The sequence below is a fragment of the Cucumis sativus genome, chromosome 2, assembly GCF_000004075.3.
Source record: "Cucumis sativus cultivar 9930 chromosome 2, Cucumber_9930_V3, whole genome shotgun sequence".
NCBI lineage: Eukaryota > Viridiplantae > Streptophyta > Magnoliopsida > Cucurbitales > Cucurbitaceae > Cucumis > Cucumis sativus.
The window spans coordinates 23,785,173-23,811,009 of record NC_026656.2 but is presented as its reverse complement, the minus strand read 5'-3'; the positions used below and the strand labels follow the sequence as shown (position 1 = coordinate 23,811,009).

At 29.4% G+C, this 25,837-nt stretch overlaps 2 protein-coding genes across 2 annotated transcripts; both read right to left on the bottom strand.

The window, feature by feature from the left end:
• Window positions 1-281: 281 nt before the first annotated feature.
• On the bottom strand, window positions 282-1,775 carry LOC101210479 (transcription factor MYB44). Its single transcript, XM_011651732.2, has one exon. The coding sequence runs from the start codon at window positions 1,544-1,546 to the stop codon at window positions 641-643; it is 906 nt and encodes a 301-aa protein (XP_011650034.1). The 5' UTR covers window positions 1,547-1,775; the 3' UTR covers window positions 282-640.
• Window positions 1,776-17,859: 16,084 nt separating this feature from the next.
• LOC101203684 (UDP-glycosyltransferase 84B2) lies at window positions 17,860-21,316 on the bottom strand. The gene is made up of 2 exons (XM_004151869.3): window positions 20,309-21,316; window positions 17,860-18,398 (listed from the first exon to the last, which is right to left on the bottom strand). The coding sequence occupies exons 1-2, from the start codon at window positions 21,314-21,316 to the stop codon at window positions 18,042-18,044; spliced, it is 1,365 nt and encodes a 454-aa protein (XP_004151917.2). The 3' UTR covers window positions 17,860-18,041.
• Window positions 21,317-25,837: the final 4,521 nt, after the last annotated feature.

Sequence of the window (25,837 nt, the reverse complement as noted above, 5' to 3'; positions counted from 1 at the left end):
ACAAAAATTTTCTTGGTTTTTTTTAATATAACAAAAGCTATAAAAAGTTTATGATTTATCCTAAATAATTTGCACACTCAGATAAAAAAGTGTTTGACTGTATAAAATCAATGACTCTCCATTCCCAAAAACCCTTTTCTTTTCCCCTCTTTCAATCATTCATTTCAAGTTACATGCTTTGCATTTTTAAAATACACCCCAGATTGAATTCAATCATAAAAAACAGTTTTTGATTCAAACTCAACTATATTTGATTCTCTTCCTTCAATTTTTTTAATTTCTTTTCCTGTCAAAATTCATGTATATATTTATATTTAATTTAAAAGAAAAAAAAGGAGAAACAGATTCAAAAGTTCAGTTCATCAATGGAAGATTCATAGTTCATCATCACCATCTTCATCTTCCTCCATATAAACCCACCACCTTTGTCCTTCATTACTTCATCATCCTTCGTCAAAATACCCAAATTTTCCATCTTCTTGGATGCACAAACTACTACTAAACATAAACAAAAAAATTAAACAAAATAACAAAACAAAAAACATTAATTATTTCCCATTATTAACCCCTCTATCTCTTCTTTTTCTTTCCTCCTTTTTCTGGAAAATTCTTTCCCTTTTTTTTACTTACAGTAACTTCCTCAGTCAATCCTCTGAACCACGACGTTTCTAAACCCACCGGCGGCAGCTTGCTGATAACAAACTCCGCCACCCCCACCAACCTTCTGTTCCATTAATCCAGCCATGTAGTTTCTCACCTCCTTCCTTATCATCTCTTGCATCACCGCCATTAAATCCGAGCTAAATATCCCAAATCCATTACTATTACTCTCCTCCTTCTCCCCTGAAATTCGTTCTTCTCCATTCGCCGTTGCCGAACACGCCAACCCCGTACTCCGTCTCTCAGAAACTCCACCCACCCCCTGTACAGAATTCGCCACAAAATTAACCTCCGATGAGTCCGCACCCGGAAGCGACAACGACAACGATGTCGGTGGATCGTCCGAAGACGACACCGTTTCCCCGGGAGGCAAAACGGCGCCGGTCCTGGGCACTGGCCGGAAGACATGTGAGGACGAAACAGCAGGGAAGAAGCCAGAATCGCTAAGATCAGATCCAGAAGGACTATTGGGAGGCATATAAAGACCTGCAGAAACCGACTTCTTGAAGGGTGGGGAAGTGGCATGACAGCCGCCGGTGTCGTCAGGCATGGACGAGCACTTCCGTTTCAAGGTGGAGTTCCAGTGGTTCTTGATAGCGTTATCCGTCCGACCGGATAGGAGCCTGGCGATGGTAGCCCATTTGTTGCCGTAGAGAGCTTGAGCGTTAATGATGGCCTCGTCTTCGTCGGGGGTAAAGGCTCGGTGTTCCACCTGAGGGGAGAGCTGGTTGCACCATCGGAGACGACAAGATTTGCCGGAGCGGCCAGGAATGGATTTACTAATCAAGGACCAGTTACGAGGGCCGTATTTATGGACCAATCTTTGAAGGGCATCGTCCTCTTCAGGACTCCAAGGGCCTTTGATTCGATCGGTTTGTTTGGACATGGAAGCAAAGAAAAAGAGAAAAGAAAGAAAAGAAAGAAAGAAAGAAGGTTTGGAAGAGGGATTATAATGGGGGGCGTGGGGGAGTTAGGGGATATATAAAAGGGAGGGGAAGGGTTACCGGAAGAGAAGGTGGAAGGTTGGACGTTGGTGAGAGAGGAGGTTATGGGATTGGTTAGCGGGAGTTCCTGTAAAGCGGTTAAGATGAGGGGGGGAGTTGGGATACAGCTGGGAGAGTAGAGACGCATCACATCTTTAAACTGCTCTTTGATTTACACAACTCCACGCTCTCCATTTCAAAATCTATTCCTTCTCTGTCCTTTTCCTTTTTTTTCCTTATTAATTTCCCACGCGCCCTCGTTTTAGCGCGTCTTCTAACTCCCAATACTTCTCATCTACCAACTAAACCCTAATAATCAATTCCCAACCTAAACTCATTTTCTTTCTTTCTTACTAGCTTCTTATATATGATAACGTGGATGCTGTACTTGATAAGTTGTTAGTTATATTTAATTAGTTGAAAAATGAATTGGCTTCATCCAAACATCTGGCATGACCCACTCCAACGAGGCTCCTGAAGAGTGGCCAAAGCTTCTACTCCTTTCTCCCCTCACAATGTTGGATAATAGGCATGTGATAAAATGAAGAGTTGAAAAAATAGGAAGGAATGATAAAGATAGGAAATGAAGAGTAGAAAGGGGGGGTGATGAGCACGGTCCAAAGGTGGAGAGTGGGTGAAGAAGATGTAGTTGGGTTAGAAGATTGTTAAAAAGAGGGAAGAAGAAGAAGAAGAAAAAGAAAGAGTATGAAATTGGAGAGTGCAGTGTTGGTGAAGTAAAAGAAGGGAAGTTGAGGAGAGAAGCATAAGAAATTGAGAAAATAATTAATTGTTCTCTCTCTTTTTTTTTAACAAAAAATAAAAAGAAAGGAAAAGAAAGAGGGGGAGGGAATGGGAATGGGGTTGGGGATAAGGATGTGAGCGGTTGGCTATGATTTCCGAGTCATAGTTTTGACCTGGGGAAGCAATGCCAGCCTGTTTACCATTTTCCGTTATATCGGATCTTATCCTAACCTCACAATTACATTTCCTTTCCTTTTCTTTTTAATTATATTTCTCCAATTTTATGTTTTATCCTTCACATCTAAATTTTTACTTTTCTTTTACATTTTATATCTCTTCACCATTTTTTTTTATTATTATTATATTCTACCAAATTTAACACATTTTTTCATCCAACAACAAAATATTCACACCTTTTTAAACAATTTTGAAAAACCACACAATCCACCCATCCCAATATCAAATAACAAAAATGTCTCCATTAATTAGTCACACACAATCTTCTATCTAGTCTTAATTCTTTTATACTCAGTCTAAACGATATTGTATTTTTGTATTCACTCTAAACTATTTTAAAATATCGAAAGCATATTTTTTTTATTTGAGTTAAATGTGTTTATTGTTTCATTTATTAATTACTTACCTAATTAATATGAGGTCAATGTTTTTCGACTTGAATACTTTTGACTCTAACCATTTTTATTCTTGTTTCTGTTTCTCTTTTTCATGTCTAAGAATCTTTTCAAATTGAGGATAAAAATTTTACTATATAAAAAGTGGCTTAAAGGGAAAAATCGTTCTGAATTATTCTACTTCTTGTCAACTTTAAAAATTAACAATATTGTCCTATGCATTAATGTTTTCAATTGACTCTTCTATCACTCGTCAAATTCTACACATGCTTTTTAATTTATAAATTTGTCACCTACACATATTTGTTCCATTATTTGATTATCAAATTATTTGTTATAAACACTCAATATTAACGTATAAACAAACTTACTATTGATAAATTACTATTAAATATCAAATTATTTTCATTTCCATAGTAGTTTTCTTTCAAAATAAGTAAAAAAGTATTAGTTGTACATTCCTTAAAAAAGTTTTTAAGGAAAAAAATAATTATTTCTATTTTGTGGTAAGATGATTGAGAAACTGGGTTTTTGAAGTCTGTTTAGACTAAGATGTATAATTATTTGTTTAAGTTTCAAATTAAACTACTCGTATACTTTTAGTAATACATTGATACTGAATCTCAAACATATTATAAATATGTTCATACATATTTTAAAATTTTCTTAAAATAATTAGAGTTTCTAAATTACAAACACAAGCCTCCAAATCTTTAATTATCAAATATTTTTAAACAATAATAATTATAATTTATTAACTATTTTATTTTTTACTTCCTAAGAATGATGGTTTTCTATCATACACATAAATCAATAATATCAAGTATGTAAACGATTTTGAAGTAAGAGGTTCATTCTCCAAATTCCACATGTTCTAAAAAGAAAAAAAAAATAATAAAAAATTTGCAGCTGAAGATACACCAATTTTCATCATAAATATATTTGACAATTTAAAACATTTTAACAAAATATATTTATTTTAAATACTAATTGATTTTCTTTCTAAAAGCCAAATGTTTGATTCTCTTAGGAAATGTTATACTAAAAAATCTTATTATAACATTATCACATGTACAACACATGTCAATATTTTCTAGTATTTATAAAAGATAATTTGTTCTTGTAATTTTCCTTTTCTTTTTCTTGAAAATGAAAATAAAATTATTACTTTTATATGGTTATTACATTTTCAATATGCCATCTAGATAAAAAAAATTATTAGCATAATCTTTTTAAATATAATAAAATGAAAAAAAAAAAAATATAACGAAATCAAATATAAATATCTTGAGGTATTTGTATATTATAAAATAAAAGTTTCAATCTTAGTCTATTCTATTTTAAATGAGAGTTGCAAGGTTACTTAAAATGTCTTCAAAGGTAAAAGAGCTATAGAACATAGCAACATCAATATAGTTGTTAGAACTATTTCACTTAAAATAAGTTTTTGTTTTAATAAAATTATTTTTTATTTTTTTATGTAAAATAAAATAATAAAAAGAATTCTAGAGTATGTGAAAAGAATTTGAATAAATAAAGTTACAAAAAGAAAAAAAAAAGGCTAATAAAGAAAATTAAAAATAAAATACTAGAACAAGTAAATTTAAGATTTATTAACTAGTATAAATACAAATATTAAATCTTAATATAAGATTAATTATTATTATTTTGAATAACCGAAAACAATAGCTTTTTTTTTAATTGGAATTCTATTTTCTCAATTCATATGTGTCAAAGTTCCAACATCTCAAAATTATAAGTTTATTTTGTTTCTTCTATGCCTATCCTTTTCTCTTTCTCTTATTTAATCGAAAATAAATACATTTTAGGATGCAGCCTTCTGGGATGAACTAAAATATTTTAGATGGTATAGATTAGTGTTAAATGAATATAAAATTTTATTATATTTTACAAAATAATTTTAACAATTTTATCCCTTACAATAATTTCTCTTTTAAACAAGATTTAGAGTCATCAATTTTAATCTAAAAATTAAAAGTTTCAAATTCTATTCTAATTAATATTCAAATCAATATCGTATCATGCCTCTTTTAAATTTGGAGATGATCTTTTAAAATTTATTCGGAAAACATACAAACCCTAAACATATCAACTCAATTATTATTAAAGTGAAAAGGTTGGTCCGTGGGAGGGGAAAATTAGTTGAAGGAATGCATTAAATGAAACATAGAAAAAAGAGAGAAAGGGAAGAAGAAGAAGAAGAAAAAGATATGTTAATGACATTAAAATGAATCGTATCATTTTTCTGTTAGGGTTTGTACCTCCTCAACCACCATCTATTTAATTTCAATTTATTTTATATATATATAAGAACATGTTGTCTTTGACATTTAGGATTTACCTATGGAATTGCTATTCTTAAATACTGAAATTGACATACATTATCTTCACCTAAATTCAATTAGATCAACTACTTTACTTCATTTTAATCTCAAAACCCAAAAAAGAAAAGGAGGTTCCTTTATTCATACTATGAATAGAATAGGTTCTAATTATGCTATTTCTCTATAACACATTTGTACAACTTTAATTGTATCGAATGATCTAAAACATAGTTTGTAAGTTTATAAACATGTTTAAGGAAATCATATAATCTCGTCGTAAAATCAATAAAAGGTTTACTTTTAAAACCCTAAATCGTTTGAATTCATTATTTAGATGAAGAAGGGTCCAAACATGCAAATATGATCTTAAAATCCCAATTAGATGATCATAGTTGGAACATTTGGTGGTTCATCAACCGATTCCACGTTTAATTCAAAATTTAAAAAGTGTGGCCTTTGAAGTTTTTAATGGGTCAAGTTTAAGTCTAATAATAAAGTTGGAATTGAAGTATTTGTATGAAACTTGAAAGGACCACAGCAAAGTAGTCGTAGGTCATATATATGGTCCCAAATGGGAGAGCACCTTGGTGGTTGGCCACACATACTTAGCCAAATGATGTGATCTTTTTGTCCCATATCTAGCTAATGTATGATAGACTCTTTTTTTACAATTTCTTTTAAAAATATATTATGATATCAAAATTCTAATGAAATAAAATTTCAAATTATTTAGGTATAATAATATAGATTCTAGAGCTAATCAGGTTCTACCGGTGATAGGCGTTATTGCTAATAGATAGACTTTTCCTGTACTTGTACATTTTGCATCGTATACTATATTGATTAAAACTTTAGATCTAGTTGCTATATTTGCAAATACTCCTTAACAAACATGAACTTCAATGTCGTTTATGATTTGTAATAAATAAAGGTGAACAAATAAGTCTCATTTTTAAATCTAAGTGTTTGATACACCGTATGGATATATGATGTTTTTTTTGTACCAATATATATATGAATTTTCCTAGGAACTATTTATGGAAAACTTTGAATGCTCCATAGGGATATTGATAGTCACATTTCAATGAAAGAGTATTCAATTGGTAGTTCAACAGGACAACAAACAAATGAGGTTCAGTGGAATAATAACTAAGAAAATGATTTATCATTGATCTCTTGTTAGTGGCCTCAATTTCTTAGAAGTTCTTCTCTCAATTTCTGCCATAAGCATCTGTCATCCAACTAGCAATTTCTCTTTTACCATAATTGCAATTCTTTTGTTTGCTTTGTTTAAATTCATTTAAGTAAACAAGGGGAAGAAGTGTTAGATGATGTGCAATTAACTCTTGCATTTTCAAAGAAAACTTTTTTTTTTTCAATAAGAACAACTGGCAAAAGTATTCTTCAAAATTAATTTTGCAGTTATAGCATATAGAGTAAAATTGGGATCTCTTAAAATCTATTATTAATAGATTATATCGTTAGTAAGAGTCTATATTAATTGAATTTTATTAGCGATAAAAGACTATCACTATGATAAATTATACTATATTTATGGAAAACTTTCAAGAGTTCTTCCAAAGTAAGATTGCTCCTAACTAGGTAGACTTAACTTTGAAAGTTCTAGTCACCAATAAGAATGATGCATATTTTGGTATAGATAGTAACTTTCAATTCTTTTAAGTTTTTATTAACGACTATACTTTTATGTATTCAGAATCTCTCTTATTCAGATGTCTCTTCCTAAATTATTGTAGGCGCTAAAATAAAAAAGTGCAAAAGTTTTTTATAAGTACTACTATATATCAACAATTATTGTATTCATTAAATAAATATTTATTAATAAAAAAATTATAATAAAATTAACCATTTCCCTAATCGGGTTAGTAGTGGATCCCTTATTGGTATACTAATTATATACTCACTTTTTTCTATGTTTAACTTTTCAAGCAAATGTAAGGACAAGAGAAAGTTGATGGGTGACAAGAAGTTGGACTCGTGATATAAACTCCTATGTTTATGCTTTCGTTGGTTTTCACGTTTTCCATGTTTTATGAGTTTTGATGACTTTTCGTGTCATGATTGTTAGACGTTTTAAAGTTTGTAAATACTTTACTTTTTTTTAATGAATTGGGCAGAACCTGAATTAGGTTTTCTTTGGTAGCTTTATTTTATTTGGTTTGTCAAACATTTGTTTTTTTAGATTTTTTATTTTACATTTTATCTAATAAACTTGTTCAACTTTCTTTGTTTTTAAACTTTAAAAGTGTTGTTTTATTAAATAATGACCACAGTTTAGTTCAGAAAAGTTGGATCATTACAGTATCAAACAAGATGTCACACTTGATTGTAATACTAAATCACTTTTACACAACATTGACCTGAAGAAATACCGATTGGTCTGATAAAGTTGCACGCTTGGTAATGTGATGACTAAATTAAGTCACAGAAGATTTATTGCTATGGGGTCTTTAGTTGGACAATTTGATATGGTTGTAACTCAGGAATACATTATTCATTGGTATAAAAATATTACGAGGTCTAATATCACTTGATCGGGAGTTGATGTGGGTAATTTGGTACATGTTTACATACTGTCTAATTATTTTTAATATAAATTTAATTTGAATATCTTCTAATCTATTTGAATATTTCACAGAGATCGAACAATAATATACTTCATGATGTTGCATATGATCCATCACATGTCCTAGATATATATGTAAGAGACACTTGTAAAAATGACAAAACAAGTTATAATAATTAAGTCTATAGAAAACACACATACTTTATTATTTGCGAAAATGACAAAATATAAAGCCCAACCCATACATATAAAAGCATGCGTTTTATTATTTTTGCTATATTTGCAAAATCACAAAATATTTTTGCAAAATACCTAAACTAATTTTCCACCAAATACATTTTTTCTATATGCAATGATAACGAGCTATACATGTAGAATATACACTATATGTACGATGTACTCATTGTACTTGCACCTGTTCAAAGAAAATGTGCTCGAGTGCAAGAGCCTCAGTTAGAAGAAGTAGACCAGCACGTGAAAGAAGTGCCTCCTATGACACAAACACAGAATGGGACTGGTTATGTTAGTTCAATGATGATGATGCCAACATTTGAAATAGAATATAATGATTCAGGAGTTGATCAATTGTCAAACTTAAGAATAGGATATCATAATTTAGAGGTTGGTCCATTATTGTCCAACTTTGGGCAAAGACATTATGATTTAGGGACCGATTCATCATCTTCATACATGTATGGACACGATCGTGATCGTAGAGAGCATAAATAATATTTATACTCGAAGCGCCTGCAATGATACTCGAATAACCAAAGGACCAACAAAAACTAGAGAATCAAGAGAGACTAGAGCAACAAAGAGTACAAAGTCGACGACGACAACTAACTCGAAATCGACGCATCTAGGTCTTGCAACATTAATTTTTTTTTAAAAAAAATTCTATCAATCAAATTGTTAAATTAATGTATTAATATAGACTTTCTACTTTAACAATTAATTATTTTTCAACTATAAACAATTACTAAAAAATTATAGTCATCAATTAAAACAAAACAAATGGATTACAACCCTAACTAATTATAGAGAAGGATATTAATATAAACCAAACAAATTACTAAAATAAATTTCACACTCAAGTAATAAAATTCCATCAATGTTTGTTCGTTAACAATCGATCATGTTTGGGTGATAAGCATATAAAATACATTGGAAAATAAAAAAAAAATTGAAAGAACCACATTTTTTAAATAAATTTCAAATGATATTTTAATAATAGGTATCAATAACAAAAAGATTGAATCAATTTTTCCATAAAAAAACATAAAGATGATAGGTTATTTCGTTAAAGAGAGAAAATTAAATACGTATTAAATTAAAATAAACCACCTTCTTCATATTAAAAAAAAGTAAATAATTAGAAGGCAAAAACTTAGTCTATATTAATATAATTTTTTCGTCCCCATTTATTTAGATTAGCTTTCGTAAATAAAATAAATAGATAAAATATTTACGACTTGCATCACAAATTGTAAAAGCTCAGGAAACTTAATTACTATTTATTTAAAAAAATTCACGTTTGTTCTTTCTTATCATTGTTTTTCTTCTCTTTTCTTATACCATTTTTTTTTCCTCTTCAGAGATATTTTTTCTTTCCACTGTATTTTTCTATTCTCTGCAATTTTTTTAAAAAAATATTCTCTGTAAACGATTGTGTGCAAAATCTAAACGCATACAAAAAAAATTGTCCAGATTTGACTACCAAAATTTAAACGAACAAATTTAAATGATTAAATTAAACGATTGTGTGTCAAATCTAAACGATTGCGTACCAAAAAAATCTTGAAAAAAATCATTAAACTGTTGTATAGGAAAGAATAGTCAAATCTAAAAGATCGTTTTCCAAATATAATGATGAATGTCAATTAATCACGAACATTTTTTAAATTTTCTATTGTGAGCGTGTGAACTTTTTTCGTGTTTGAAATTGTTTTATATAATATAAATATATGCAGCGGGTTTGTTCTATTTATTAAAACACCCCTTTATTTAACCCTAATTTTAAAGTCTTGATTGACATTATTATTATTATAATTATTAGAGCGATTCTATATATTGAAAGGTAATATGCACTTTGTAAGTTGAAGTAATATTATTCTTACATAAAGAAAAGAAAAAGTAAGTTAGTTAACAAAAATGATTATCCAAATTATAATAAAGATGATATTGTATATGTTTAAATTAAATAAGATATGGTATATAACTAGAAGGAAGCAAAAGGTATAAAATAAAAATGATGTATATTAAAGAAATAAGGATGTAAGTGGGGGAGGTGATTACAATGATAGAGACCAGCCCAAAAGGTGTTTGGTAATTTGGCATAATGTGTATGAAACAAAGAAAGACAAACATTTTAGAAACTAAGGTTGGAAAAGTGATATAAATTTCTCAAAGTTCCATTTTCTTTTTTGGAAAATAATAATATTCTCACTAAACCCAACAAATTATATTGGATTTGTCAAAGGAGTGGAGCCATGCCATGCATATATATATATATATTCCCAACAAACTATGCATTCTTAATTCTTTTATATTTTTCAGTTAGGTCATATGTCATTTTCTTTTACCACTCAAATTAAAACTTCATTAGCTTACAACTCTTGTTTTCCAAAAAATTGAAAAGAAAAAAGATGCTTTAGGTTATACCAATTTCATAGATTGATCATGACTCATGTTTCATGTTTCATGATATTAGAATTCGGGTTTTTCAAATAATAATAATATTATTAAAAAAAAAAAACTATTTATACCTAAAAAATCGATAAAAGATATCCATTAGAATTAGTATATACACCTTTCTATTGTATATTTTTGAGCTCCAAACATATTTAAATTGGCTAAAACTTTACCAAAGTGTTAAAATTGAGGTTTCATTCCATAATTATTTAGTTTTTGTATTATTTTTTAATTTTAAAATTAACCTTTATGAAGGTACATTACATTTTCCCCACAAATTTTTATGTTTGTGATCCATTTTTTTTTTATCAATATTTTAAAAAATCAAGAAAAAATGGAAAGCTCGAAAACTTTCCTAATTTTCTTTAGGGTGTTCTCTACATTCTTTCATGTTTAATATTATTACCATGTCAATGACAAGGATAATATATATTTTTTTATACATATTGTTATTGGGTAAATTATTAATGGAGATAGAGAGGGTCCAAAATGGGTGAGCATATATAGGGCACTCATGGTTTTAAGAGACTGGACCAAGTGGATCAACCAAAGACCTATATGGGAGCTTGAAGAACTAAGGATAACCCTAAAGAACTCATCGAAGAACCTTCATAAAGCAGTTTAGAGGACTCACGTGCAACACCTCAAAGCACCAATTGGCTAACTCAAAAACTTTAGAGAACACCCTAAAGAAAATTAGGAAAGCTCGATTTGAACCCCTCAAAGGGTATTTGGACCATGATCTCACAAAACCAAATCCTTTTGGATGAAAAAATCTCCACCTTGGCCTCAACCTCTGAAGCCAAGGTGGGCGAAATGGCCTATCTCACCTCAGGCTTAGCTAAGGATGGTAGGTTGGGTCGTTCTAGTCTAACACCTCTCCTTTTCTTTGTCCCTTAGCTCATTGGCCCATTTCTTACATTTCTTTTATCTTTTTGAGCTCGTGATTCTCGGTTAAAAAATTGGCCTATAACATCTATTATTATCAACCACAACAAGTTACTTAACTTTAACCTGAGTATTATTGGAGTATATATATATGACAAATAAATGAATCTCTTTTTGGGTATTACACAATTTTGTTATAAACATAAAATTAGGAAAATTTTGTAAGAGAACAAAATATAGATATACAAAGCGTGTATATAGGCATGGATGAAAGCAACTGGCAAACAAATGGTTTCCCAACTTTTGCATCAGCTAATTGGGAATCAGAAGTGGAATTTTGAGGCTGTACATAAAAGCATGTGGGAAAATTGGTATATAAAACAAAAAAGAAATAAATGTATCATAATTATGGTTAGGTAAAATTCATAGTTGATTATGATTTTTAGTGTGCTTTCTTATTTCCTTCCCCTTTCTCTATATCTTAATAATGAGTTGTTCACATTTATACTCCTCTAAGTTATGTTTCAAAGTGTTTTTAGTTAAATACTTTTTACATGTTTAAATTTACTCCGTTATATATAAATAAAACTGAACTTGAAAAATATAAAATAAAAAATTAACTTAGTTTTAAATAATTTTAAATATTTTTAAAAATGATTTTAATCATTTTAAAATTACTGATTGGAGTGAGATAGAGTATGTGAGAAGTTTTGTAGTTGAATTTTGAGTTGAGAGAGTTATTTGAATGGGTCCCTAAGAGATGTGCTTTGCTTGCTTGGGCACAGAAGATTGAAATATCCCTTAAAATGATTGAAGAAAAGTAAGAGAAGTAATTAATGGTCATTCTTGGCTTCTATTTTATTTTAACTTCAATTAATAACTGATATCTAACTTTAATTATGCAGTCTTGGCTATACATTTTCACCAATTGCAAGAGTGATTGAGCTATTTAGGGTTTTTCCTCACAAAGTTGTGATATTTATTATAGCATATACTTTCAACCATCCAAATATTAATATGCAAAAGATATTTGGAATAAAGGATCGATTGAGCTTAGACAGGTGTTACATATTGTAGCTCAACCATTGGCAAAACTATGATCAATGCATCTTTTCTTATTACCATTTTAGATTATTTTAGTTATGTTAATAATGATGTTTAAATTCGACTCATGTTCTCTTATATATATTTTTTCTTTTTGAGTCTTTAAAGGCTTCTCTTAAAATCAAACTTCATAAACTTTAAACATTAACCTCAAACAGGGTTTCAAACATAGGCTACCTAAAGCCACAAACTTAATCTCCAAAGTGTAACAATTTTCAAGCTTGAGATTCCAAACATGCCTGCCAAATGCTTCGTTAACTAAATTTTTTTATTCTATTGCGAAAAGGAGCATATATTACATTTATTACATTTCTTAGAGTCAAATGTACAAATCCTCCTGCACTCAGTGTTGAACTAGAAAAAGCCTTAGACTTTATTTGATCATAATATAATTTTTTTTAATCTACTTAGATGCTTGTAATTTAAAATGTGACATTTTGAACGTCAAACTCTTAGAAAATGGTTAAATGAAAATGAAAACTTGTTTGTTGTCACATAGGTCAAATTGAGATATTTGGCAACTCTTTCAAGTAAATTTTCATATAGCAAAGTCTAATTAATATAGATTTGTGAATGTTTCCTTTTATAGTTATATCGTTGTCATATCATGAACACTCATTGCGAAAATTGAAAGTTGTTAATGCGTACCAATAAAAATATCGTCCCTCGCTTATATAACAAATAATCTTCCGTTTTTTTCCAATCAATTAATGTGAAACTTTAGTTGTAGTCTCAATAGAAAACAAACTTATATATATATTTTTTTTGCATAGTTTGCAAATTCATGGACGAATTTAGTTAAGGTTCAAGAGGCTCGAGCCCTCTAATTATATAATATATATAAACTAGATTTATATTAATATCATTAGTTGACCTAATAATAAATTAGTCTTCTAACCTAGGTTCAATTTTCATTTTTACATTTTGAAAACAGACATGCATGACATTACTAGTTGAATTTGTAATTCAAAAAAGAAATTACCTACAAAATTAAAAAAAGAAATCACTACAAGAATTGATTTTTCGTCTTTGCCGACGCAGAAAAATGTGGGCAATTCTTATGAAAATTATTGATAGAGCTTCTATCCACGGTTTTTTGCATGGGTAGAAATGCTGATGCAAAATAAAATCGTGGCCAAAAAAGAAATTATATATAGGGTGCACGATTAACAAAAAAAAAATTGTAGTGAATGAGTTTTGATCCTAAGACTTAGAGATTTCAAAGGAAGGGCACAACCACCGTACAAAAGATAAAATACAATAAAATACACATTTTTTGAGATATATTATAATTTGACACTTCAAAACTAATATTAAAATACAAAAACCATGAATGTGAGGGGGGCACGTGCCCCCCTTGCCCGTTAATAAATCCGTCCATGTAATTCTGGCCACGTAAAATACGTTGGCAGAAAGATATTTTTGTCCACGATTATCTTCACATTGGCAAAATTACATTTTTTAGTCACGAAAAAAAAAACGTCCAATTGGCAATAATACATTTTCTGTCCATGAAAAAAACGCCGGAAAAAAGATACTTTTACCTACGATCATCATCACATCTGCAAAATAAACTTTCTAGTTACGTTTGTTTCATAGGCAAAAACTATTTTTGCGGACAGAAAAGATTTTTTTCGACAAAAAAAATTCTTTCCAAGCTAAATTTGTTGGTAATTAATATTTGTTTCTTTTTTGTCCACACACTAAATGTTGCTAGAGCTTTCTAATTGTCAACATATTTCTAGTTACATAAAGAACGTGACAAAAACAATTTTAATTTTTTCACATTTATAATTAATATTGAATACTTATAAATTAAAATTTCAAATATAGAATGGATTTCCTACCTATAACAAAATATATTGAATACTGAAACCAATAATTTGAAAATGAATATATTTCCAACCAATAAAATTTTGTCAAATATGATAATCCATAATTCAACAATTTGTAAAAATATAAGAAACAATAGTTCTTCTGGTGTGCTAAATTTCTAGAGCTATATTAAATTTCATTTTGGCATACCAAAATAAACAAAAAAATATTAAATACACAAAAAATGATTAGGTTAGTCATAAAGTCTAAAAAAAATAGTCATTCTTCGCTCCTTCAAACTACACAAACCTGTAAAAAGTACATTACAATGAATAAATCTCAAGTGCAACTTTGAAATTAAAGTCTAACTAAAAATGTGTAAAGTGTTTTAACTCTCAAAACCGACCCACAAAACAATTTTCATATACGTTAAAATGTTATGTATGTTTCAACGCATTCAAAGACCTAAAGATGTCATAGTTTTCAATCAAAACGACAAGTTTCTACTGAGTTACCAACTTTTGTGTTTTCTCTCTTTACTTTTGCTTGTTGGTGATACATTTATCACAATTGTTGTTTGCGTTATCTCTGTGACATTTGTGAGTGTATAACTAGTCATTTATACGCTTTTTCTTCTAGATTTTTCTAAAGAAAAAAATGTTAAAAAGAATATCATTTGAAACTTTTTTTTAGGCAGGGGTTTGAATCTCATGGTTACGATTAGTTTACTTGAATGACAACAATTGAGCTAATTTTTTGTTGGAACTTTTATAAAAAGAATGTGAAATGAGAATATGTTCTCAAGAGACATGCAAACTGTCAGAGTATATATTTGGTATGATTTAGGCTTACAAATAAACAAAATGTTCACATTACATTTTCATTTGCGAATTTTTTTTTTACGTTAAAGGATTTTAGACATGTTAGGCTTAAAATAAAACAAATGCTTACTACTACTATTATTATTTGGAAAAAAATGTGTAATTTGTTAATTAAATTGGTGCAAATATATATATCAAGATTTCAGGTTTTATTAAATAATGAAAAATTTATACAATCCAATAGAATTATATTCTATCGAATTCTATCAATGATAAGATATTGATAGATATCTATCAGTGATTATCAGTGTCTATTATTGTCAAAATGTAAATTATTTTACTATATTTTATAAATACTTTTGTTCATTTTCTTATATTTGAAAATATGTTTGTTGTTGTTGTTATTAATTGTGTTATTGATTTGAAGAATTAATAAATGGTAGGCTCGTGGTGTAATTGCTATAAATGATGTGTTGGGGTTGATGTCTTAAATCTCGTGATCTTGTAGTTTGTAATTGTATATATTATATGAATATTTTATTTATCTAACAAAATAAAGTATTTTATTTTATTTGACATTTAGTTGCATTAACCGACAAAATTAATAAACTAACATCTAAGGTTATCTTCGGTAACCTAAATATGTATGTGCACATATACAAGTGGATCATGTTTAAGTGATAACCTAAATGGTCTGTAGTAGATGGATAAAGTTGGATACCTTATCTTGGTGACAGTACAAATACAACTTGCTTTGTAGGTGTTACAATTGTTCTAAATGTTAGAAATGATTTGATCTTAATCATTCATATTGAGACATTAGAGTGGAAATACTATATACAAAGAGTTTGTATAAAATCGACCATGAAATAAATTCTCTTTTATTAACACCATTACTAGTTGAGACTTCATTTCATCGGGTGACCATAGGTGACTTGATCTGAATCCTGAGTAAGTTGTGAACTCTTGTCTATGAAGAGGATCATTTGATTTGCATGGGTGAGAGTGTCCTATGTCGTCGACTTAATATACCTACCATTTTGGGAATTTGTCTAATTGTGGAGCTGGAAACACAACTACACAAGAAAGAATTCACTTCTTCTCTATAAATAGAGTAAGTAGAGAAATTATTCTCTTAAGGGTTGATTCCAGTGCTTCAACAATATGGCATCACACCCTCTCTTGGTTTGAGAGGAGTTCAGTTATAATGAGACTATAATTATTGTTCATTAGAGGAATTAGTGATACTTAAAGAGTGAGATGCAACTATAGGGGCTAAACAATAACTTTTTGGCATGGTTGTACTTATGAGCAATTTATGAAGGATTATTGCACTATTGATTGATTACATATAATGGACATAAAAATATATCTACAGTAAGAAGAGTGCAACTATTAGTCTTAAGTGAAATGACTGATAGTTAATGAATAGAGATTAATTTAATTAAAAAGTTCAATTAATTAATCTCATATCATTGGAGCTTCAATCTATAGGTCCATGAGGTTTCCTTGTTAGCTCAGATAAATATGAATCAAATTTATTTTGTTTTTGAATTATTCAAATTGATTAAAGAGAATAAATTGTATATGATACAGTTAATATAATGTACTCAATTTATTATAATATAAAGTTTGTATGAGAGAAGTTAATATTTGAATATGATTCAAATAATAATAATAGTACGAATAAGATTCATAAATAAATTATGTGTTAAAATTAATATGGATTTGATTCATATCAGAACTATATATCATATGAGAGATCTAAACCATTGGTTATATTATATATGATATAGTATAAAATTTATATTACATGATATATAATATAGTTTAAATTTATATTATTTCAATCAATATAATCTTAAATAATAGAATAACTTCGAGAGGGAGAGGGAGGATTTCATCTCTCTTTATCGTTATGGTTAAGATACAGTCCCCATGGTGATCTCTCTTCTCCCCATTTGGACGATGTCTCTCCAAAAATCTCTCTAAAAATTTTTCCCTTTCACCAAACCAAAAATCACAGAAACCCCATAAACTCTCGGTTGATTTCACCTTGAAAGTAACAAGGAAGACTTCGTGATGTTCTTTGGGATTCGAGGAGTCCTTGAGAGATTCTTGGTGTTCTTGAGATTCTACGAAGATTAGAATTATTATTCTTTTTCTTCTTAGAAATATATTTAGGCTTTGGTGTTGTTAATTTTCTCTGAATTTTTTTTGTGTTTCAAATTGAATTCCATTTGCACGACGTTCATACGCTTCCGCTATGAGAATTTCATTCTTACATGTAGTTCGAATAATTATCATTATTTATTATTAGAGAACTTTGATATGTTTCGTAAATAATTTTAATTTTTTTTGCTATATTAGAAAATACCTTCAAAGTTGGACGGCCTCGATCGAGTCAGGAATCTCTTGTTTGATCAAGCATGGGTCAAATTTGAGATACAAAACCAATAATACTGATACTTTATTAATAAAAACAATAATAATTTCTCAAAACTAACCATCATCTTGTATACCTAGTTTTATAACTATTTCAGAAAAATAAACCTACCATTCAAACTTCTTTTTCGTTTGTCCATTGTAATTGATTTATTTCATATATCTCTCATCTTTCATAAATGTTCATCTCCTCATTTGGTAACAAACCTTTCGAAATTGGAGAAAACAAACACTGGTTTTTAGGGCAACATTACGACAGATAGGAAAACGCATACATGTTCATGCAAATTCACAACTCAAATTTGCATGATCTCTTATTCGTTCATCCTTTAACCTAAAATGTCAGCTATAAACTTCTCAAGATTCCGGTGAGAAGAACCACCATCCTCCACCGCCTTTATGGCTGACTCCTTCAACTCTTCCGCCCTTTTCGACATTGCCTTGGCGGCAGGGCCTTCTGTGATCTCCTTGATGCACCTCTCCACCTCTTTTTGACCAACAATTCCATCATCTCCCTTTCTCATCCTCACTCCCATCTTAAAAACATCCGTCAACAATTTGGCATTCGTTGGCTGATCCGTCCACTCGGGAAACGCTATCACCGGTACGCCAGTGACCACCGTCTCTTGCGTCGAGTTCCACCCACAATGAGTTAGAAAGCATCCAACAGCTTTGTGCTTCAGAACCTTTGGTTAACAATATACAAATAATCACTTTTTTTCAGATGTTAATGTCACTCTGAACCACGTTTTTAACTATTCACAAACAATTTTGGTAAATATTTCTAAAAGAAAACTTTGCCACTAAAAAATTTACATTTAACAGTACAAAAATAAATATTAAATTAATTTTAAACCATTAAAATTACTATATACTTACTTTTCAATAGATCATCTTCTAGTATAGTAAAATAAATTCAAATATTTATGACCTTATTGTACGTCAATATCTATCATTTATGATGAAATTTTGTTATATCTTATAAATATTTTCGACATTTTCTAATTTTCGTTGATAATTAATACTCTTTAGGTTCAAATTTTGGTTGTTTCTCCCTCATTTATTAATTTTTTTATTTTTTCCATAGAAGGTTAATTTAAGTTGGCAAATCCCAACATTATTGTTTTGGTAATCTGTGGTGTCTTTGTGTGTTTTAATTCAGAAGAAAACAAAACTAGGCTTAGCATTTAGTTCGTTTCCTTTTAAAGTTTCTTTAATTAGTTGAAAACAAGAAACCAAAAATGTGTATTCAAACCCTTTTCCCACGGATTAAAAGAAAATTGAATGTTGGACATGCAAATTAATATATCCATTTATACTTTTAACTTAATTTAAACCTTAAACTAATAAATATATCAATTTAAACTATGATATTTAGGATTATATCAATTTAAATTCATAACTAATAGTTATAACAATTAAAACTCTTGTCGATTATAATAAACCGTTTTAAATGGATATAATTATGTAAGTACACTTAAAAAATTTTATAGTCTAAATTCATACATTTATTAGTTTGAGGGTTAAATTGATACAACTAGAAATGTTAATTGAAAATCTGTCAAATCTTTAAAAAAAAAAAAAACAAAAACAAAAATGAAACTAATTACGTGTATCATACAAATCTTTAAAAATATTTATAAATATAGCAAAATTTGATAGTTTGTTGTTGATAGGATGTTGATAGATACAAACTTTCTACTGATTTTAATTGAAAAAAAAGCAAAATATTAGACATTCACAAAATTGATTTTGTAAGAAAAAAAAGAACAATGAAACTAATTATGAGCATAAAAAAATTAACTAGAATAATTCAAACAAATTGTTTATGAATATACAAAATTTCATAATCTATCATTAATAGATGTTAGATGGACATTGATTATAGATGCTGTTGATAACAATCTACCCGTGTTCTTCAATATTGATGACATTTTAAAATATTTTTGTTCATTATGATATATTTAAAAATAACTTAAAATTTAATTTCTATATTTGATCTATCATCCAAACACAATACATGTTTTCTTAAAAAAAGCAAAAACTAATAGAACTACATACATGACACAAAATATCAGTGTTATTTTAAAAAAGAGTAGTGATTGCGTGCAATCTCGACTATACCTAATTCGGTAGCTATCATTCTTCTACACGAAAAAAAATCATTCTATAATATTAGAAAACAAGTTATGAGATGAAAAATTTTAGTTGAGTTGAAGAAGGGGTACATGGTAGATGGAGCAACTTGTAAAATATTTTCCTTCTAAAAAAGCTTCCAAAAAGTAGTAGCTATTTCTCAAGAAACCTCTCCGAAAAGAGAAACATGAGTATACTGTATACATCCTGGATTTCACTCATTGTTTTAAAAAAAGTTATCACACCATAAATTGTAAGTGATGAATGATCAATGCAAAAAATTGAGTTTAACCCGAAGATGTACCCTAAATGTATCTTTTTTCTTAACAAACAATCATAGTTACCCAAAAAAATATTAATTAAATTTCAAAGTTAATCTCTATAAAAAGTTATAATAAAGTAATTAAAATTTATGATTTATAATTTAGAAAAAATTATCATAAATAATAGGGAAGCAAACCTGTTCTTGGGAGCACCAATTGACAACAAGTCCTCTGTCACCCACAGCTTCAAGAAACCCAGACGGCAACTCAACATTAGAACCACCGGTTCGTTTGAAAACCCAAAGAAACGGCTTCCCACTATTCAACAAACCCATAGCAATATTATCAACTTGTTCTTGACCCAACACAATAATACTCCCAAATGAAACATAAACAACCGATCCCATTTCTTTCCCATCCAACCACCTCAAACAACTTTCATCCGCCTTCCACATATCCATACTCACCCCATTCTCCTCCTCCTCCTCCTCCTCTTTCTTCCCCAGCAAAAACTTCGACACCAACGGCCCAATTGTCGTAACTGTCGGCCGAATCCCATCCCCCACCATCGCCCCCAAAACCTCCTCCTCCAACTCTTCAAACGAAGTCCCCAGTACCCACTTCACATCCTCCAAGTACGCGAAAAACTCCGCGAGAACCTTTTGGAAGCAAAGATGAATGTTGGGGAGGATGAATGAAGGGATATCTTGTATTTCCATCAATGGATGCCCCGGTAATTCGAGCAATTGGTCCGGGTTTTGCAAGATGGAGAAATCGTTGAGTTTGTTGAAGAAACGGTAGTAGATTGAGTAGAGAGCACATGGTTGGATCCAAAGCACGGCGCAAGGGATGTTGTGTTCTTTAGCTACTGGGATGAACCACGGCACAAATTGTTGAAGGATTAAGCAAGAGAATTTCGTGTGTTGGGATAGTTTGGTCATTAGGTTTGAGAAATTCTCCCTCCCTTTTGTTCTTAAGGTCTCTAACCAAAGGTCGTAGTCGCTTTCTCTATTGAAATCAACGTCGAGTCCGTCCGAGAAGAACTCGAGTTTGATTAAAGGGTTTGTGGCTGCTGCGGCATGCTTCAACATGCGGTGGCGGGCAAGCTCGGTGGTGACAAGGGTGACATGAATGCCTTTTGAGTTAAGGTATTTGGCAAATTTGAGAAGAGGGTTTAAGTGGCCTTGTAAGGCAGCTGAGACCATAAGAACTTGGGTTTTTTGGTTTTGATCCGCCACCATATTGATTTTTTCTTTGTTATGTGGTCTGAATGTTAAAGAGAAATATGGTGGGTTTATATAGAGTTCACAATATACAAAACAAAATAAAACATTTTGTGGGTTTTAGACGTTTCAATGCATGGGTTAGGGTTAAAAGTACAATTCTAAGGGTGGTGGTTACAAAGTTACTGTTTTTTGTTTTTCTCGTTTTTAATTTCAGCTTTTTAGTTACACAAAAGTTTGGTAAGTGATCCAATCTTTTTCTCTCTTTCACATATATTTTTAAAACTTTGTACAAATATAATGTAAGTGTTTGTATTGTTTACAAATGAATATAAATATTTATAAATATAACAAAATATCGCCATCTTCACCGCTGCTTTTGTGAAAAAGACTATTCAAATCTCTCCGCTAATGGAAATAATGGAGTCGACAACCAGATTTTCAAAGCTCTTTGGAGACTATCAATTCCAAAGAAATGTAAATTTTTCCTGTCGTCCATTTTCCATGAAGGTATCAACACAATGGATAAGCTTCAAAGAAGACAACGGAAAACATGCCTCAATCCAAATTGATGCATCATGTGTCACTCTCACTGTGAAACAAATGACCATTTATTGGTAAACTGTAGAGCAGCTAGCTTTCTCTGGAAAATCTTACAGGTTAAAACTGGATTTCATCATTCGTTCAATGATCTAAAAGCTGTCGTTACTTCCATTATGCACTTGAATCGTGCTACTAGAAAGAACATTATCAACACAATTGCTTCTGTCGCTATCCTTTGGACCATTTGGACAGAAAGAAATGGTAGAATTTTCACCAATAAACAAAGTAGTTTAGTTTATCTTTGAGAAGATAGTTGTAACTTTATCGGCCAGTGGTGTAGCTGCCTCCACCTTTTTAAAGACTACTCTTCTAGTGCGTTAGCTCTTAACTTCCCTGCTTTTCTCTAAAAGCTTGGGGCTTCTCTCTAGCCCTTTGTATGACCTTATTGTTCTAATAAATTCGGTGTCGGGAGCTTTTCTCTCTTGACACTAGTTTCCTTCTAAAAAAAATAAAATATCACCATCTATTGGTAATATATTGTGATAGACTATTATCTATATATGTGTCTATCATCAATAGTTTGTGATAAATTGCAATCAACTGAATAAATACTAGTAGTTTATCACAGTGTATCAAAAAGTAGATTGCGATATTTTACTTTACTTATACCTATTTTTAACAATTTTGTCGTTTAAAATAATTTATATTAGGATAATTTTCTTCCTCACTTTTGTTTTGGATTTCTTTCCCAAACGTAAGTAAAAGTTCTGCTTATCACTTTTTTAATTTCTAAAATTCATGATATTTTCTAGGGGAAAAATATCTATTTTAGAAAAGTGTTGTTATGAAAATTAAAGCTTAACATGTTTTCATTTAAAAAATTTAAAAGAAAATAAATGGTAACCAAAGTAAGTTCTTTGTTTTTCATAAAAAAAGGAATAACAAATGAAAAAACAGGTAATAAAGATAGTAAAAAATGCAACATTTTAACAAATAAAAAATAAGAAAAGAGTAATGGAAACTATTTGCTAACAGATCTTAAGTTTATGAATTTTTAAGATTGTTTTGTTTTCAATTGAGAAGCCCTCTCGAAATGTGAAAATTATTTTATAATTTCAAAATTTTCGCATAATAAATATTAAATACAACTTTAATTTGTTCCATCATTTTCACTTCGTCTCTGCCTTTAAATTATTCTCGAAATCTGAAGGGTGTATTTGGTTGAGCTTCTAAAGTGTTTAATTTTGTCAAAAATCTATTTAAAAATATTTGTAGTGTTTGAAAAGGAAATATATTATTGAAAAACATTTTGTCCTTGATTCAATCCAAACGGACCCTAAGTCAATTTAAGAAAATATATGTAACTGTTTCGATTCTTTTCTTGTATTTAAGATTTGGGTAAAAAATTGAGTACTTTGCAAGTTCAGACGTAAAACATCATATACCTTTTAAATATAGACAAATTAAATAGATCAAATTATTTACAAGTTATAGTAAATTTTAAATATCACTAATAGATATGGATAGAATTATATTAAAAGCTTTACTTATAAATGATAGAGACGACAAAAGTTTATCCGTACATTTTTTATTTTTATTTTTGTTATTTCTATAAATAGTTTGACATGACAAATTTTTAAAAACATATGTCATGGAAATTATACACATAATATATTGTGTTAAAAGAAAACTACAAAAGAGTAGTATTTAGCCTATGGAGCTTAAGATATTTGCTTTGAAGTCATTCAACTTTCTAATGAAAGAAATTTGGGTACATTCTACTATATACATCAATCTTAAATCTTTTCTATTATTCTGCCATGCAAAAATAAAATTATCAACTATTTTTTAAAAATGATTAAGTGTGGTATGGAATGTTTGAAATAAAATTATCACTATACATTTCTTTTCGAGTTTGGATTATGTACGATAGTATGTGAACTGTGATGTTTTGTGGCCCTCAAAAGTCACCTAAGAAATATCAATTAAATTTCATACTTAATCTCTATTACTATATTACTTAAAATTAATTAGTATAATTTATGGCCATTATAAAATTGTTCGATTTTTACCATAATATATGTTATAAATATATATTCTTAATCAAGGTTGGTTGATGGGAAAAAGTCAATTTTAAAACTCTTAAAAATCAACATATAGCTTTAAATATTATCGTATATAATTTGGATATTTACGTGTGAAAAACTAATAAAAATTTAAAAACATGTGCTCTATACACTATATATTAAATTTCACTTCATAAGTTTTAAGCAACATTAATAACCATGGTTGAAATAGTTGCTCTTTTTAATTAGTATTTAAATTTGAATGACTATGTTTCTTTCCGATTCTAGTTTCCTCGATATTAGGCCGAGAGAATGTTATACTGAACTTAGGTTAATTTTCATAAATATAACAAACCTATTTTTCTAAAGTATTTTAAGTTTGTCATTTTTTTTCTATCGCCTTTTTTCTCTGTTTTTTTTTTCTTTTCATCATCTTTTTCTCTCATTCTACAATTTTTCTTTACTTTTTCAAACAGTTGTTTGATTATTTAAGATCGTGAGTCAAATATAAAAAGTTATGAAAAAAATGATTGAAATACTAGATAATCAAATCTAAACAATAATGTATCAAAGAATTTAAAAAAAAAAGTACTTTTATATGAGTGATTGACTTAGATTGTATTGACTAAAGTTTCAGCTTCTTTTTAGGATAAGCATATACAACTTATCAAGCCAAGGGGCGTGTTCTATTTTGTGTTTGATTAGAGTGACCCTCGACTAAGCATCTTCTTCTAAATCCATTTTAGTCATATGTTGATGCTTTGGGTCATAGCATGTATGAGACACGTCCCATAATTAGCTATGCTAGGATCGGTTGAACACGCTATTAGTTTTGAGATTAGACTTGAACTAGCTTTCCCCCAGAGCCATTGCAGCATCGGGAGCTATCTTTGGGCCAAAACCTTCTTATTTTCTTTGCCCTTGTTAGCTTCTATTCTTGTTTTGTCTATGAGTACTATATCGATTCTATTTGGTTATAGGACTCTTCAACAAGTTCATGTTTTCAAATTTGCATCAAATACTTCTAAACTTTCAAATAAAGAATACCCTTACAGGAACCTTTAGTAATTTATTTCGTATAAGTTATTCAATAAAATCTTTTATATTTAAAAAACGTTAAAAAATAACATTTTTAAAAAACTATTAGTTCCACATCTAAAAACTCTCTAAAATATTATTTTCGCATCTAAAAATAACACCTTTCACTTTTTTCATTCTCTCATGTGCTTTGATGGTATGATCTAATACGTTTATATTTTCCTATTTTCTTTAACTATTACTCATCTTAAAACCTTCTTCAATCTCTAAAAGTACTATTTCAATAGTTAAGTTATAGCTAAGATGAAAGAGAATAATCAAACTATAGAGGAGTCTTAATTAGTACAATGCTTTAACAAAGGTTTTAAGTTAGGAGCGGAGTATGTATCCAAATTAAACATGTTTTGAGTTTAATACACATAAATTAAAGACAAACAGTGTGTTAGAGAATTTTGGTCCTAAATTTGAGAATACGAATAAAAAGTGAAACGAAGAAAGTAAACAGACACATATTACCAAATTTGTAGCATTGAAGATTTTGTCGATCGATTTTGCTTAAATTATCTATTTGTTTTTGTAATCAAACTCGTTCAAAAGGTTCTCCATTATTGAACATCATAATCCTTTGTTGGCTTTTTTTATACTTTTGTTTCATTATCGTTTTTTCAGTATGGATGGTAGATTTTGATTTTGTAACTTTGTGGGATTCTGCCAGAGTATGTTTTGACCTGACCATTTGGAATTATTAATAAGAATAATCAATTTTTTAAAAGAAAATTAATTGATAAAAATTGCAAAGTGAACAAAATATTAAGGCAAAATCAAGTGTTCTCCAATACTTTTTTTGACATACGTC

What these genes read in the sequence shown, in the direction of transcription:
- LOC101203684 (XM_004151869.3), bottom strand. Translation starts at nt 21,316, where the DNA reads ATGGTCTCAGCTGCCTTACAAGGCCACTTAAACCCTCTTCTCAAATTT. An exon ending in ATTGGTGCTCCCAAGAACAG is followed by an intron (nt 18,399 to 20,308) that starts GTTTGCTTCCCT and finishes TGTTAACCAAAG; the next exon opens with GTTCTGAAGCACAAAGCTGT.
- LOC101210479 (XM_011651732.2), bottom strand. Translation starts at nt 1,546, where the DNA reads ATGTCCAAACAAACCGATCGAATCAAAGGCCCTTGGAGTCCTGAAGAG.